The 13758-nt window shown below is 45.2% G+C and overlaps 1 protein-coding gene across 1 annotated transcript; it reads right to left on the minus strand.

Annotated features, from left to right (window-relative positions):
• Nucleotides 1-819: 819 nt before the first annotated feature.
• LOC119354219 (protein EXORDIUM-like 5) lies at nucleotides 820-2226 on the minus strand. Its single transcript, XM_037620925.1, has one exon. The coding sequence runs from the start codon at nucleotides 2173-2175 to the stop codon at nucleotides 1180-1182; it is 996 nt and encodes a 331-aa protein (XP_037476822.1). The 5' UTR covers nucleotides 2176-2226; the 3' UTR covers nucleotides 820-1179.
• Nucleotides 2227-13758: the final 11532 nt, after the last annotated feature.

Here is a 13758-nt window from a genome sequence, read left to right on the forward strand (position 1 = left end):
GGGAGGAGGGGGCCACCCCCACGGACGCGGAGCAGTCGGCCAAGCACCCCCCGCTAGGCCCCCGTCGTCGAGGACCCCGCTCAACCAGCCCTGGTGGCTGCCGCTTGAAGGGTATACCCAAGTACGACTGGTAAGTGGTTGACAATTGCTTGTTTATCGATTTTGATTGATGAAATCTTCACGGTTGTCCCTTCCCTTGATTGTTGGGTGGCGGGGTGAGGTTTTGCAAGTTTTGGACTTGTGCAAGTTCACTGGTCTGTGATGCTATTACCTAAAAAAATACCAAGAAACAAGAATTATCACCCCGAGATATCACATGATACCAACCATCACATGATACGATGATACGATATTTAAAAACTTAATTTTTGATATTTCAAAAATATCAAAAAAAAATCATGAATGTGCAGAAGCCTTGTTCCTACAAACCCTAAAAAATTCAAATCCAAAGTCGAAATATACAAGGAGAAACAAAAAAGACAAATCCACATGTGAATAGTGACATTTCAGGTTTTGTCTTTTTGTGACACTATTCGTGCTGAATTTGTCTTTTTTAGTTCTCAATGTGTATTTCGGATATGAATCTGAATTTTTTTAGGGCTAGTAGATATATGTCTTGTGCACATTCACAAATTTTCTTAGATTTTTTTTTTGAAGCATGCAAATTTGAGTTTTATGACATGGTATCATGTGATGGTTGGTATCCTAGGATATTTTCCCTCATCACCCCCAAAGTTCACCACAAACCGAGAAACGGAGACCAAGATGCAGAGATTTCGATGATGAAAGGAAAGTCAAAAGCAAGAAACACTTTGTCAGTCTGTATGAGCAATGTACGTATCATACTTCAAAGTTACAGACAAACAGATTGCGTGTCCATGAGTACTTTATGCTGAAAATACGATACAAACGCATCCTAATTTGTTTTCTTCCTGCAAAAATTTGCATTTTGTCCTCGCAGATACAGATCTATCAAAATCCATAAACCTATCGCAAACCCTGGGCCAACAAATAAGGAACAGATCGAGTCTGAATGACATTTCAGACATTCAGTATGTGGACATCATGGCATGCCGTACCCATCCATCCATGGACTTGCCATTCCTGCCTCTGCAACGCCATCCAGCGCAATGGCATCACCTGAGAGAAGCCACGGATCCGGGGAAGAGAAGAGCGGCTTCAGTTGCTGGAGTTGGGTCCGTAGCACGCGCCGAGGACGGGGTTCCAGAGCCACTGCACCAGGAACCGCCGGCCGTTGACGCCGTTCACGTTGTAGGAGCTGCCGTCGGCTGCGCGGGAGACATTCCCGACGAACCCGCCTGCTCCACCGCCGTCGCCGTAGACCCCGAGACAGAGGTCGGCGATCTCCGTGGGCGCCGTTGGCGTGTCACCGGCGTACCACGCGTTCACCAGCGGGTTGGTGGCCAGCTCCGCAAGCTCGTGCCCCAGCACGATCACCATCCCGTCCACCCCGGGGTCGCCGTTCGGCGGCCGCAGCACCCCCTGCCCGCTGGCGCCGTACTCCGGCGCGGCGAACGGATACGCACACCTCCCTGGGCACTGCGAGCCGCTATTCCCGACCCACGCGTACGGGACGGTGACCCCGACCACGGACGCGAATGTGAAGTAGTGGAAGCCGCACATGGCGCGGCAGAACTCCTCCACCTGCACGTCCGGTGAGGAGAGCACCAGGTACACGCCGTTGTACGGGTCGAGCGGCAGAGGGTCCGGGTACGCGACCACGGCGGTGCGGATGATGGACTGCATGTCGATCCGCTTCAGGGAGGCGCCGTGGGAGTACCCGGCGTCGGAGTGCTCCCCGGCGATGGCGAATGTGGCGGTGACATTGGCGCCGGATTGGTCCGTGTAGAGCCGCGGCGTGCGGGCCCACCAGTCGGAGACGGCGGGGAACGGCGCCGGAGCGGAGAGGGAGGCGAGGAAGTCGCGGAGCACAGCCTGCGCCGGGGCCTCCCACCGGCCGTACCAGATGAGGAACAGGTTGGTCGGCGCGCCTGACACGACGGGGCCCATGTGGTACTGCATGTCTACCAGCTGGTTCCCGTCCACCAGGTACTCCGGCCTATACACCGGCGCGCAACGCACGCCGGCGATGGCGGCGGCGAAGAGGACGGGGAGGAGGGTAAGGGTAGGGTGACACGGGAGCAGCGTCCCCATTTTGGGGATTGAGTCGAGTGAAGTGGTAGTGACACAGGGTGAGAAGGGGAAGATGGGTTTTGGTGATTTTCGAGTTTGAATCACACTTCAAAGTTCGGAGTAAATAATTATGGTAGGACTGTAACACTTTCGTTCTGTCTTTGGCTTGGGAAGTCTCGCTCTTAAATTTCTCATGGGTGTGGGTGTCTGAATTGGACCTTTTTGAATGAATTCAATCAAAGATAAAAAAAGGAGAAACACCGAATCGCAATGTCAATCCATTCTCATCTCGATATTCCGATGCATCCGAAACAAAAGACATTTGATGTTATCATTTTTTTGTACTACTGGCTTCAAACAGTATGACATGCTAGTAGTACTTTTCCTTTCTCATTTTTTCAAAAATCTAAAATTTTCGGCTTGTATGGCCTTTTGCTTTGAAAATGGGCAAATATTGGTTATATCCACATTAAATTATATCTAATTTTGGTTCATAGTATCCAGCCAACCAATGCATGAAAGTGAATGAAGTCATACATGTTGTGGCATTAATAAGTGCTCTGCCACTTAAGAGGTTCAGTTGTGTAACAGTGATTTTAAAAATAATGTAAGATGTCTCAAAACAAAAAGCCACTTTGAAACCCGGGTGCATTGGAGCCCTATTTTTTGAACCGTGCCAAAATGCTATTTTGAAGTTTTAAAAAAATCTGAAAAAAAATCAACATGTCTATATGAATGTATATTACACATGTGTAAATCTTGATGCTGAAATAAATAACCATGTGAATTACACAAAAATGCCAAAATCGTGATTCTGAAAAGATGAACAATGCATGCATTATTCACTATTTGGAAATCACCATTTTGCCATTTTTGTGTAGGTCGCATATTTACCTATTTCATCACCAAACTTTATACATGTGTAATATACATCCATATGATCACGTTGAATTTTTTTTAGAATTTTTTGAAACCTTAAATGTGATTTTTAAAGTATTTAAAATAAGTTCCTCTAGGCTCCAATACACCCGGGTTCCAAAAATCCACTCTCGTCTCAAAAGCCCTTGTATGAGAAACAATATAGAAATCGGTTTTTGAGGGGAGATTACTCGTCAATATTTCATTGAAGCTATTCTCGGTGAGATCTTCTTGACAAGATCAACAAATCCCTCCATAGTGGGCACGAGCTGTTAATCTAAAAACTTAGTCGTCCTTGTATATGAGTTGCACAAGCCAATGAACTGTACTCATAGGAAACAAAATGTAACGCGAGACGTCAACGGTTCCACACGGTCCAAAGCTGCGCCGGTGGAACCAGTGAAGGCCACCATGATGGCAGTGACTTGCCTTGGACACAATTTATGAGTTGTTGTATTTTACATTGGAGTGATGCGAGACCTGCAGTATAAAAACTTTAATTTGCATTGGTCGGTACAGAGGCGCGCAGTCAGTCTTTTCTATTAGGCCAGCACACGACCCTAGATCGTTCGGGTCTGTTTGAGGTTAAACGGACATATGAGATGGCCCAATGCATGACCCTATATCGTAAAAAGCGTCTCGTCTCACCCCATTCTGATGCAAATTTAAGCCAGGTTGCATCTGAAGCGGATGCTTTGTGCTGCGTCCTTGTCCGAACTCGTCCGCTTTGCATGTGAGTCCTGGCCCGCCTGTCAATGAAACCAAAGGAGCCCACCCGCCCACCAATCCCTTTCTCTCTCCTTCTTTTCTCTGATCCTCTTGCTCGACACGCAGTTCGACGGCCGGGTGTGGTCGCACGGAGGCAAGCAGGCGGGCCCATGGCGTTGGCGAGGCGGTGCAGGCTCGCAGTCGGGGAGGCGGGGCCGCGGCAAGTCGTGCGTGGCGCCGACAGGGTCGCGCGGCGCTCGAGGGCTCGGGGCTCGCGGCGGCTCGGCAGGGTGCGACTGTTGGGGAACGTAGTAATTTCAAAAAAATTCCTACGCACACGCAAGATCATGGTGATGCATAGCAACGAGAGGGGAGAGTGTTGTCTACGTACCCTCGTAGACCGGCAAAGGAAGCGTTGACACAACATAGAGGAAGTAGTCGTACGTCTTCCCGATCCGACCGATCCAAGTACCGAACGTACGGCACCTCCGAGTTCTGCACACGTTCAACTCGGTGACGTCCCTCGAGCTCCGATCCAGCCGAGTGTTGAGGGAGAGTTTCTTCAGCACGACGGCGTGATGACGGTGATGATGTTCTACCGACGCAGGGCTTTGCCTAAGCACCGCTACGATATGACCGAGGTGGAATATGGTGGAAGGGGGCACCGCACACGGCTAAGGAACGATCACGAAGATCAACTTGTGTGTCATGTGGTGCCCCCTTGCCCCCGTATATAAAGGAGGGAGAGGGGGAGGTGCGGCCGGCCCTAGGGGTGCGCCTGGAGGAGTCCTACTCCCACCGGGAGTAGGACTCCCCCCTCTTGCCTTGTTGGAGAAGGAAAGGGGAAGGGGGAAAGAGGAAAGGGGGCGCCGCCCCCCCCCCCTTCCTTGTCCTATTCAGACTAGGGGGAAGGGGGCGCGCGGCCTGCCCTGGCCGGCCCTCCTCTTCTCCCTTAGGGCCCACGTAGGCCCAGTAACCCCCGGGGGGTTCTGGTAAACCCCGGGGGGTTCTGGTAACCCCCCGGTGCTCCGGTAAAATCCCGATTTCACCCGGAACATTTCCGATATCCAAATATAGGCTTCCAATATATCAATCTTTATGTCTCGACCATTTTGAGACTCCTCGTCATTTCCGTGATCACATCCGGGACTCCGAACAACCTTCGGTACATCAAAACACAAAAACCCTAAGTCGTCACCGAACTTTAAGCGTGCGGACCCTACGGGTTCGAGAACTATGTAGACATGACCAAGACACGTCTCCGGTCAATAACCAATAGCGAAACCTGGATGCTCATATTGGCTCCTGCATATTCTACGAAGATCTTTATCGGTCAGACCGCATAAGAACATACGTTGTTCCCTTTGTCATAGGTATGTTACTTGCCCGAGATTCGATCGTCGGTATCTCAATACCTAGTTCAATCTCGTTACCGGCAAGTCTCTTTACTCGTTCCATAATACATCATCCCGCAACTAACTTATTAGTTGCAATACTTGCAAGGCTTGAGTGATGTGCATTACCGAGAGGGCCTAGAGATACCTCTCCGACAATCGGAGTGAAAAATCCTAATCTCGAAATACGCCAACCCAATAAGTGCCTTCGGAGACACCTGTAGAGCACCTTTATAATCACCCAGTTACGTTGTGACGTTTGGTAGCACACAAAGTGTTCCTCCGGTAAACGAGAGTTGCATAATCTCATAGTCATAGGAACATGTATAAGTCATGAAGAAAGCAATAGCAACAAACTAAACGATCAAGTGCTATGCTAACGGAATGGGTCAAGTAAATCACATCATTCTCTAATGATGTGAGCCCGTTAATCAAATGACAACTCATGTCTATGGCTAGGAAACTTAACCATCTTTGATTCAACGAGATAGTCAAGTAGAGGCATACTAGTGACATACTGTTTGTCTATGTATTCACACATGTATTATGTTTCCGGTTAATACAATTCTAGCATGAATAATAAACATTTATCATGATATAAGGAAATAAATAATAACTTTATTATTGCCTCTAGGGCATATTTCCTTCAGTCTCCCATTTGCACTAGAGTCAATAATCTAGTTCACATCGCCATGTGATTTAACATCAATAGTTCATATTACCATGTGATTAACACCCATAGTTCACATCGTCATGTGACCAACACCCAAAGGGTTTACTAGAGTCAATAATCTAGTTCACATCGCTATGTGATTAATACCCAAAGAGTACTAAGGTGTGGTCATGTTTTGCTTGTGAGGGAAGTTTAGTCAACGGGTCTGCCACATTCAGATCCGTATGTATTTTGCAAATTTCTATGTCAACAATGCTCTGCACGAAGCTACTCTAGCTAATTGCTCCCACTTTCAACATGTATCCAGATTGAGACTTTGAGTCATCTGGATCAGTGTCAAAACTTGCATCGACGTAACCCATTACGACGAACCTTTTGTCACCTCCATAATCGAGAAACATATCCTTATCCCACTAAGGATAATTTTGACCAGTGTCCAGTGATCTACTCCTAGATCACTATTGTACTCCCTTGCCAAACACAAGGCAGGGTATATAATAGGTCTGGTATACAGGATGCATACTTTATAGAACCTATGGCTGAGGCATAGGGAATGACTCTCATTCTCTCTCTATCTTCTGCCGTGGTCGGGTTTTGAGTCTTACTCAACTACACACCTTGTAACAAAGGCAAGAACTCCTTCTTTGACTGTTCCATTTTGAACTACTTCAAAATCTTGTCAAGGTATGTACTCATTGAAAAACTTATCAAGCGTCTTGATCTATCTCTATAGATCTTGATGCTCAATATGTAAGCAGCTTCACCGAGGTCTTTCTTTGAAAAACTCCTTTCAAACATTCCTTTATGCTTTGCAGAATAATTCCACATTATCTCCTATCAACAATATGTCATTCACATATACTTATAAGAAATGTTGTAGTGCTCCCACTCACTTTCTTGTAAATACAGGCTTCACCGCAAGTCTGTAAAAAACTATATGCTTTGATAAACTTATCAAAGCGTATATTCCAACTCCGAGATGCTTGCACCAGTCCATAGATGGATCGCTGGAGCTTGCATATTTTGTTAGTACCTTTAGGATTGACAAAACCTTCTGGTTGCATCATATACAACTCTTCTTTAATAAATCCATTAAGGAATGCAGTTTTGTTTATCCATTTGCCAGATTTCGTAAAATGTGGTAATTGCTAACATGATTCGGACAGACTTAAGCATAGATACGAGTGAGAAACTCTCATCGTAGTCAACACCTTGAACTTGCCGAAAACCTTTTTGCGACAATTCTAGCTTTGTAGATAGTAACACTACTATCAGCGTCCGTCTTCCTCTTGAAGATCCATTTAATCTCAATGGCTCGCTGATCAATGGGCAAGTCAATCAAAGTCCATACTTTGTTCTCATACATGGATCTCATCTCAGATTTCATGGCCTCAAGCCATTTTGCGAAATCTGGGCTCATCATCGCTTCCTCATAGTTCGTAGGCTCGTCATGGTCAAGTAACATGACCTCCAGAACAGGATTACCGTACCACTCTGGTGTGGATCTTACTCTGGTTTACCTACGAGGTTCCGTAGTAACTTGATCTGAAGTTACATGATCATCATCATTAGCTTCCTCACTAATTGGTGTAGTAGTCACAGGAACAGATTTCTGTGATGAACTACTTTCCAATAAGGGAGCAGGTACAGTTACCTCATCAAGTTCTACTTTCCTCCCACTCACTTCTTTCGAGAGAAACTCCTTCTCTAGAAAGGATCCATTCTCAGCAATGAATATCTTGCCTTCGGATCTGTGATAGAAGGTGTACCCAACATTTTCTTTTGGGTATCCTATGAAGATGCACTTCTCCGATTTGGGTTTGAGCTTATCAGGTTGAAACTTTTTCACATAAGCATTGCAACCTCAAACTTTAAAAAACGACAGCTTAGGTTTCTTGCCAAACCATAGTTCATACGGTGTCGTCTCAACGGATTTAGATGGTGCCCTATTTAATGTGAATGTAGCTGTCTCTAATGAATAACCCCAAAACGATAGTGGTAAATCGATAAGAGATATTATAGATCGCACCATATCTAATAAAGTACGGTGACGATGTTCGGACACACCATTACACTATGGTGTTCCAGGTGGCGTGAGTAGTGAAACTATTTCACATTGTTTTAACTGAAGGCCAAACTCGTAACTCAAATATTTTACTTCTGCGATCATATCGTAGAAACTTTTATTTTTTGTTACGATGATTCTCCACTTCACTCTGAAATTCTTTAAACTTTTCAAATGTTTCAGACTTGTGTTTCATCAAGTAGATATACTCATATCTGCTCAGATCATCTGTGAAGATCAAAAAATAATGATACCTGCCGCGAGCCTCAATATTCATCAGATCACACACATCAGTATGTATGATTTCCAACAAATCTGTTGCTCGCTCCAATGTTCCGGAGAACGGAGTCTTAGTCATCTTGCCCATGAGGCATGGTTCGCAAGCATCAACTGATTCATAATCAAGTGATTCCAAAAGCCCATCAGCATGGATTTTCTTCATGGGCTTTACACTAATATGACCTAACCGGCAGTGCCACAAATAAGTTGCACTATCATTATTAACTTTGCATATTTTGGCTTCAATGTTATAAAAATGTGTATCACCACGATCGAGATCCAACAAAGCATTTTCATTGGGTGTATGACCATAGAAGGTTTTATTCATGTAAATAGAACAACAATTATTCTCTAACTTACATGAATAACCGTATTGCAATAAACATCATCCAATCATATGCATGCTCAACGCAAACACTAAATAACATTTATTTTAGGTTTAACACTAATCCCGAAAGTATAGGGAGTGTGCGATGATGATCATATCAATCTTGGAACCATTTCCAATACACATCGTCACTTCACCCTTAACTAGTCTCTGTTCATTCTGCAACTCCCGTTTCGAGTTACTATTCTTAGCAACTGAACTAGTATCAAATACTAAGGGGTTACTATAAACATTAGTAAAGTACACATCAATAACATGTATATCAAATATACCTATGTTCACTTTGCCATCCTTCTTATCCGTCAATTACTTGGGGTAGTTCCGCTTCCAATGACTAGTCCCTTTGCAGTAGAAGCACTTAATTTCAGGCTTAGGTCCAGACTTGGGTTTTTTCACCTGAGCAGCAACTTGTTTGCCATTCTTCTTGAAGTTCCCCTTTCTTCCCTTTGTCCCTTTACTTGAAACTAGTGGTTTTACCATCAACACTTGATGTTTTTTTGATTTCTACCTTCGTCGATTTCAGCATCACGAAGAGCTTGGGAATCGTTTTCGTTATCCCTTGCATATTATAGTTCATCACGAAGTTCTACTAACTTGGTGATGGTGACTAGAGAATTCTGTCAATCACTATTTTATCTGGAAGATTAACTCCCACTTGATTCAAGCGATTGTAGTACCTAGACAATCTGAGCACATGCTCACTGCTTGAGCTATTCTCCTCCATCTTTTAGCTATAGAACTTGTTGGAGACTTCATATCTCTCAACTCGGGTATTTACTTGAAATATTAACTTCAACTCCTGGAACATCTCATATGGTCCATGACGTTCAAAACGTCTTTGAAGTCCCGATTCTAAGCCGTTTAAGCATGGTGCACTAAACTATCAAGTAGTCATCATATTGAGCTAGCCAAACGTTCATAACATCTGCATCTGCTCCTGCAATAGGTTTGTCACCTAGCGGTGCATCAAGGACATAATACTTCTGTGCAGCAATGAGGATAAACCTCAGATCACGGATCCAATCCGCATCATTGCTACTAACATCTTTCAACTTAGTTTTCTCTAGGAACATATCAAAAATAAAACAGGGGAGCTAAACGCGAGCTATTGATCTACAACATAGATATTCTATACTACCAGGACTAATTTCATGATAAATTTAAGTTCAATTAATCATATTACTTAAGAACTCCCACTTAGAAAGACATCCCTCTAATCTTCTAAGTGATCACGTGATCCAAATCAACTAAACCATAACCGATCATCACGTGAAATGGAGTAGTTTTCAATGGTGAACATCACTATGTTGATCATATCTACTATATGATTCACGCTCGACCTTTCGGTCTCAGTGTTCCAAGGCCATACTGCATATCCTAGGCTCGTCAAGTTTAACCTGAGTATTCTGCATGTGCAAAACTGGCTTGCACCCGTTGTAGATGGATGTAGAGCTTATCACACCCGATCATCACGTGGTGTCTGGGCACGACGAACTTTGGCAACGGTGCATACTCAGGGAGAACACTTTTTATCTTAAAATTTAGTGAGGGATCATCTTATAATGCTACCGTCAATCAAAGCAAGATAAGATGCATAAAAGATAAACATCACATGCAATCAAAATATGTGACATGATATGGTCATCATCATCTTGTGCCTTTGATCTCCATCTCCAAAGCATCGTCATGATTTCCATCGTCACCGGCATGACACCATGATCTCCATCATCTTGATCTATATCAATGTGTCGTCACATGGTCGTCTCGCCAACTATTGCTCTTGCAACTATTGCTAACGCATAGCGATAAAGTAAAGCAATTATTTGGTGCTTGCATCTTATGCAATAAAGAGACAACCATAAGGCTTCTGCAAGTTGCCGATAACTTCAACAAAACATGATCATCTTATACAACAACTTATATCTCATGACATCTTGACCATATCACATCACAACATGCCCTGCAAAAACAAGTTAGGCGTCCTCTACTTTGTTGTTGCAAGTTTTACGTGGCTGCTACGGGCTTAGCAAGAACCGTTCTTACCTACGCATCAAAACCACAACGATAGTTTGTCAAGTTGGTGTTGTTTTAACCTTCGCAAGGACCGGGCGTAGCCACACTCGGTTCAACTAAAGTTGGAGAAACCGACACCCGCTAGTCACCTGTGTGCATAGCACGGCGGTAAAACCAGTCTCGCGTAAGCGTACGCGTAATGTCGGTCCAGGCTGCTTCATCCAACAATACCGCCGAACCAAAGTGTGACATGTTGGTAAGCAGTATGACTTATATCGCCCACAACTCACTTGTGTTCTACTCGTGCATATTACATCCACGCATAAAACCAGGCTCGGATGCCACTATTGGGGAACGTAGTAATTTCAAAAAAATTCCTACGCACACGCAAGATCATGGTCATGCATAGCAACGAGAGGGGAGAGTGTTGTCTATGTACCCTCGTAGATCGGCAACGGAAGCGTTGACACAACATAGAGGAAGTAGTCGTACGTCTTCTCGATCCGACCGATCCAAGTACCGAACGTACGACACCTCCGAGTTCTGCACACGTTCGACTCGGTGACGTCCCTCGAGCTCCGATCCAGCCGAGTGTTGAGGGAGAGTTTCCTTAGCACGACGGCGTGATGACGGTGATGATGTTCTACCGATGCAGGGCTTCGCCTAAGCACCGCTACGATATGACCGAGGTGGAATATGGTGGAAGGGGGCACCGCACACGGCTAAGGAACGATCACGAAGATCAACTTGTGTGTCATGGGGTGCCCCCTTGCCCCGTATATAAAGGAGGGAGAGGGGGAGGTGCGTCCGGCCCTAGCGGTGCGCCTGGAGGAGTCCTACTCCCACCGGGAGTAGGACTCCCCCCTCTTGCCTTATTGGAGAAGGAAAGGGGAAGGGGGAAAGAGGAAAGGAGGGCGCCGCCCCCCCTTCCTTGTCCTATTCGGACAAGGGGGGAGGGGGCGCGCGGCCAGCCCTGGCCGGCCCTCCTCTTCTCCCTTAGGGCCCATGTAGGCCCATTAACCCCGGGGGGGTTCCGGTAACCCCCCGGTGCTCCGGTAAAATCCCGATTTCACCCGAAACGTTTCCGATATCCAAATATAGGCTTCCAGTATATCAATCTTTATGTCTCGGCCATTTCGAGACTCCTCGTCATGTCCGTGATCACATTCGGGACTCCGAACAACCTTCGGTACATAAAAACACAAAAACCCTAATTACGATCGTCACCGAACTTTAAATGTGCGGACCCTACGGGTTCGAGAACTATGTAGACATGACCGAGACATGTCTCCGGTCAATAACCAATAGCGGAACCTGGATGCTCATATTGGCTCCTACATATTCTACGAAGATCTTTATCGGTCAGGCCGCATAACAACATATGTTGTTCCCTTTGTCATTGATACGTCTCCAACGTATCTAAAATTTATGATTGTTCCATGCTATATTATCTACTGTTTTGGGCAATATTGGGCTTTAATATACACTTTTATATTATTTTTGGGACTAACCTATTAACCGGAGGCCCAGCCCAGATTTGCTGTTTTATGCCTATTTCAGTGTTTTGAAGAAAAGGAATATCAGACGGAGTCGAAACGGAACGAAATCAACTGGATAAGTTATTTTTGGAAGGAAACACACCCGATGAACTTGGACCCTATGTCAATGAAGGAACGAGGTGCTCACGAGGGTGGGGGGCGCCCCCCTAGGGCGCGCCCCTTGTCTCGTGGGACCCTCATGGCTCCCCTGACGTACCTCCTGCACCCATATATACCCATGTGACCTAAAACTTCCAGAACGCAACATAGATCGGGAGTTCCGCCGCCAGAAGCCTCCGTAGCCACCAAAAACCAATAGGGACCCTATTCCGGCACCCTGCCAGAGGGGGGAACCCTCACCGATGGCCATCTTCATCATCCCGGTGCTCTCCATGATGAGGAGGGAGTAGTTCTCCCTCGGGGCTGAGGGTATGTACTAGTAGCTATGTATTTGATCTCTCTCTCTCTCTCTCGTGTTCTTGAGATGATACGATCTTGATGTATCGCGAGCTTTGTTATTATATTTGGATCCTATGATGTTTCTTCCCCTCTCTACTCTCTTGTAATGAATCGAGTTTCCCCTTTGAAGTAATCTTATTGGATTGAGTCTTTAAAGACTTGAGAACACTTGATGTATGTCTTGCCGTGGATATCTGTGGTGACAATGGGATACCGCGTGCCACTTGATGTATGTTAAGGTGACCAACTTGCGGGTTCATGAACCTATGCATAGGGGTTGGCACACATTTTCGTCGTGATTCTCCGGTAGATCTTTGGGGCACTCTTTGAGGTCCTTTGTGTTGGTTGAATAGATGAATCTGAGATTGTGTGATGCATATCGTATAATCATACCACTGATACTTGAGGTGACATTGGAGTATCTAGGTGACATTAGGGTTTTGGTTGATTTGTATCTTAAGGTGTTATTCTAGTACGAACTCTAGGGCTGTTTGTGACACTTATAGGAATAGCCCAACGGATTGATTGGAAAGAATAACTTTGAGGTGGTTTCGTACCCTACCATAATCTCTTCGTTCGTTCTCCACTATTAGTGACTTGGGAATGACTCTTTGTTGCATGTTGAGGGATAGTTTTATGATCCAATTGTGTTAGTATTGTTGAGGGAGCTTACACTAGCGAAACTATGAACCCTAGGCCTTGTTTCCTATCATTGCAATACCGCTTACGCTCACTTTTATCACTTGCTACCTTGTTGTTTTTATTATTTCAGATTACAAAAACTATTATCTACTATCCATATACCACTTGTATCACCATCTCCTCGTCGAACTAGTGCACCTATACAAATTACCATTGTATTGGGTGTGTTGGGGACACAAGAGACTCTTTGTTATTTGGTTGCAGGGTTGCTTGAGAGAGACCATCTTCATCCTACGCCTCCTACGGATTGATAAACCTTAGGTCATCCACTTGAGGGAAATTTGCTACTGTCCTACAAACCTGTGCACTTGCAGGCCCAACAACGTCTACAAGAAGAAGGTTGTGTAGTAGACATCAAGCTCTTTTCTGGCGCCATTGCCGGGGAGGTTAGCGCTTGAAGGTATATCTTTAGATCTTGCAATCGAGTCTTTTAGTTTCTTGTTTTATCACTAGTTCAGTTTATAAAA

Source organism: Triticum dicoccoides, chromosome 2A (genome assembly GCF_002162155.2).
Source record: "Triticum dicoccoides isolate Atlit2015 ecotype Zavitan chromosome 2A, WEW_v2.0, whole genome shotgun sequence".
NCBI lineage: Eukaryota > Viridiplantae > Streptophyta > Magnoliopsida > Poales > Poaceae > Triticum > Triticum dicoccoides.